A 3,234-nucleotide genomic window follows, 5' to 3' on the forward strand; every position below is an offset into this window, starting at 1 on the left:
ACGTCCCGTTGAACAGATCCCGAATTAAACCAGAACTAACCATAAATCTTCATACTCCAAGCTAACAAGGGTTTTGAGAATTTAAATTGGCTTTCAAACCAGAGCTAACCATAAATCTTCATACTCCGAGTAACAGGGATATCCCTGTTGTTGAATAGGTCCCGAATCAAACCAGGGCTAACCATAAATCAATATGTCCTGAATCAAACCAACATTCCATCAAACCATGGTTAACAGGGACATTCCAATTGTTGAACAGGTCCGAATCAAACTAGCGCTAACCATAAATCAATAGGTCCGGAATCAAACCAACAATCCGACCTTGAGCCACCAACATTCCACCCCATATTTCTTCTCCAGACATAACTTAGATTAGGGCCTAGCTTGGCATCCATAAAAGTATCCTTAAAAAGGAAAATATTTAGCCCAAAATACACAAGCCACCAGTCTGGTCTGGTCTAATAAGTAATCGCCAACCTTGTTTTGCCAATGAAAACAAATTTAAAACAACTTCTTAGGATGGCACATTTGTATGAAGAATATATATAAACAATAATGCAGCTAAAACACCATTCAGATTTCAGATAATGATAAATGCCTAAATCTACTGATTTGAGATTCCAGATTCACAAGTATCTTACATAGAATTATATATGATACAAAAGCTTTGCAGTACAGGACACCATATGATACAAAAGCTTTACACTACAGGACAGATAAGGTTCTAATAGATTAATAGGTAGTAGTACAGTTGCGGAGGGAGGAGGCTGGGAGAAACATGAGACTTGTGCTTACTTTACACTACAAACATGTGAATGTGATTCCTCCTACCTAAAAGCTAACGAAAGGAAAAAAGACAACTAACAAAGCAAAAAACTGCATATAATACAAAGAGCCATATATCCAGATCACGAACTGAAGGTGGAGTGGATAATCGATCAAGAAGCAGCAGCCTCGTACACGACCATATCTTGGATTCGGAGTTTGCTTTCCAAGATTTCAGAACATATCTTCCCCATCATGTGGTAGAACGACCTGAGATCGTAGAGCTGTTCCACCGTCATCTTCCCCATCACCTTCCTCGCTAACCCTTCTCTTTCCTCGTTCAGCTTCACCCTCTCCACGTACCATGAAGCGTTCCTCACCGTCGCCCCCATTTGCTTCAGCCTCTTCTCCTGCTGCACGCTAAGCGCTCTATTTGTCTGCATTATATCCCCAAGCATTACTCACTCTTGTCTTCTTATTATCAGTTTACACACTCCTATTATCAGGTTAGACTTTTAATTTCATGTTTCTGTTCAATCTTACTATATCATATTTTTGATTAGTTTCAGTAGTGTTTTTGTGAGTCACCTTATATTATTATACCTCGAGAAACTCTGCACCGGCTTGGGAGAAGCTTTTGAGGAATATTTTCGTCCGTTTCTCTATTTCTTGGTTGAGCTTTGGAGCTTTTGGGATGGTGTTTGTGCTGCTTGTAATCTTCTTCTGGTAGGCAAACACGGCCTTGACAAATTGCTGCACAAAAACACATTGAAAATGGCGGATTTAATTACTGATCTCAAGGTACAAGATTTTAAGAGGATCGGAGAATTAGAATTAGCTAGTGTTGAGATTAACAAGAACAAGAAACAATAATAATGACAAAAAGGGTAAAGAAAAGAGAAAAATAAAGAGAAAAATAAGATTTATATGGTTCGTCAATATGCCTACATCCCCACAGAAGTAGTGACAGACCCTTAGAGATACAATCAATATATTTATAGGCATCTAATCCATACAAACTCAACAGCTAGGTTACCTGATAGGCAAAGGGGCATCCTGGGTAATCGAATTGGTCGGAATCGGGTTTCCTCATTCTTTCCGGGTGGAACTGGAGCCCCAGGATGAACTTTCCGTCTTCCGGGTTATAGGAATCGGGATCATAGAACCCTTCGATCAATCCGTCCGGGGAAAACGCCATGGGAACGAAGCGGGGGGCGAGTTTCTTGACTCCTTGGTGATGATAACTATTCACCCAAATCTCCATTTTCCCATCATCTTCCAGAGAATCCTTGAACCAGTGGTGCAATGGGGTGTTGTCCACAACCTTAACCGCGTGGCGGTGGCCGTCGTAGTCGTCGTAGTTAACGTGTTCGACCTTTTGCTCCTGCGAGATTTTCTTCGACACCTCTTTCCCCACGTCCAGATACAGTGTCCCGCCGCATGCAACGTTCAGCACCTGCGATCCCCGGCATATTCCCAGGTACGGAATGTTCCTCTTCAGGCAAACCTCGGCCAGCCGGAGCTCTATCGTGTCTTTTTCTTTGTCAATGGCGGTGTCGCTCGCATGCAGCCGCCGGATCTCCTCCATCTCCTCCGCCGAGAGATCCGTCGCCCCGGCTTCGCCCTCATACAGGGACGGATCCAGATCCTCCCCTTCGCAGAGAAGAACGCCGTGGATCGGCTCGAAGCTGTCTAGCAACATATGAACTCCGGCGACCCGAGGAACGATGACCGGAACCGCTCCATAACTCACTATAAGATCAAGATGATACTCCCCTGATTCCAGACCGGAAAATCAAGAACGCAATAAATTAATCAATACCCAGAAGCTTAAAAAAAAAAAAATCAAGACGATGATATTCAATTCCCCTGATAATAACAGACCGGAAAATCAAGAACGCAATATATTAACCAATACCCAGAACAAAGCTAAAAACATGCGATTCGAGAAGGAAATTAAAGCATTATATATACTCACCGACAAAATCTACGAATTTGTTCTTCCGAACGGTCCGTCGCGAGACGATGAGGACGCGAGGAAGAATCAGTTCGGTGGACATGGGAGTGATAAACGGACGATGCAATTATGATAAAGAAAAGCAGTCAACTGGATTAGAAAATTGTGATTGCGATGGTATTTATAGGTGTGAGAGATTCTTGGATGGAATGAATGAAAAAATCTAAAATAAATTAGTCCAAAGGAAAACTGGAAAGGTGTAACTCGCCGCGCATGCATTGGACGGATCAGGTAGCCGAAGCCTTCTTTTTGCATGAAATTAGGGTTTGGTTTTTTACGAGGACGGTGTTGTGATACACGTGGCGCCCTCATGATTGACACGTAATTTGGGTATTATCTCAGACGGGTGGAAGCTGAGGTAATGCTGATCTGGACGACTCAAATTTAGATAACTCCTCTATGTTGGAACGTAATACAACCGTTACTAATTTTCTTTTTTCCAATATTTCGGA

General features: G+C 42.4%; 1 protein-coding gene across 2 annotated transcripts; it reads right to left on the minus strand.

Moving 5' to 3' along the window:
• Positions 1 to 637: 637 nt before the first annotated feature.
• On the minus strand, positions 638 to 2,899 carry LOC109168405 (gamma-glutamyl-gamma-aminobutyrate hydrolase-like). Of its 2 annotated transcripts, none has more exons than XM_019317430.1 (4): positions 2,744 to 2,899; positions 1,802 to 2,541; positions 1,369 to 1,518; positions 638 to 1,205 (listed from the first exon to the last, which is right to left on the minus strand). In XM_019317430.1, the coding sequence occupies exons 1-4, from the start codon at positions 2,823 to 2,825 to the stop codon at positions 939 to 941; spliced, it is 1,239 nt and encodes a 412-aa protein (XP_019172975.1). In that variant the 5' UTR covers positions 2,826 to 2,899; the 3' UTR covers positions 638 to 938. The 2 variants fall into 2 exon arrangements, with proteins under 2 accessions (XP_019172975.1, XP_019172976.1); XM_019317431.1 differs by having other exon boundaries at positions 638 to 1,202; positions 2,744 to 2,895.
• Positions 2,900 to 3,234: the final 335 nt, after the last annotated feature.

The sequence above is a fragment of the Ipomoea nil genome, unplaced genomic scaffold (genome assembly GCF_001879475.1).
Source record: "Ipomoea nil cultivar Tokyo-kokei standard unplaced genomic scaffold, Asagao_1.1 scaffold3199, whole genome shotgun sequence".
Classification (NCBI taxonomy): Eukaryota; Viridiplantae; Streptophyta; class Magnoliopsida; order Solanales; family Convolvulaceae; genus Ipomoea; species Ipomoea nil.

Excerpts from the sequence above, each read along its gene's own strand:
- LOC109168405 (XM_019317430.1), bottom strand. The coding sequence starts at position 2,825 with ATGTCCACCGAACTGATTCTTCCTCGCGTCCTCATCGTCTCGCGACGG. Across the intron at positions 2,542-2,743 it reads CAAATTCGTAGATTTTGTCG|GGGAGTATCATCTTGATCTT; the intron begins GTGAGTATATAT and ends GTCTGGAATCAG. Across the intron at positions 1,519-1,801 it reads GATGCCCCTTTGCCTATCAG|CAATTTGTCAAGGCCGTGTT; the intron begins GTAACCTAGCTG and ends GTTTTTGTGCAG.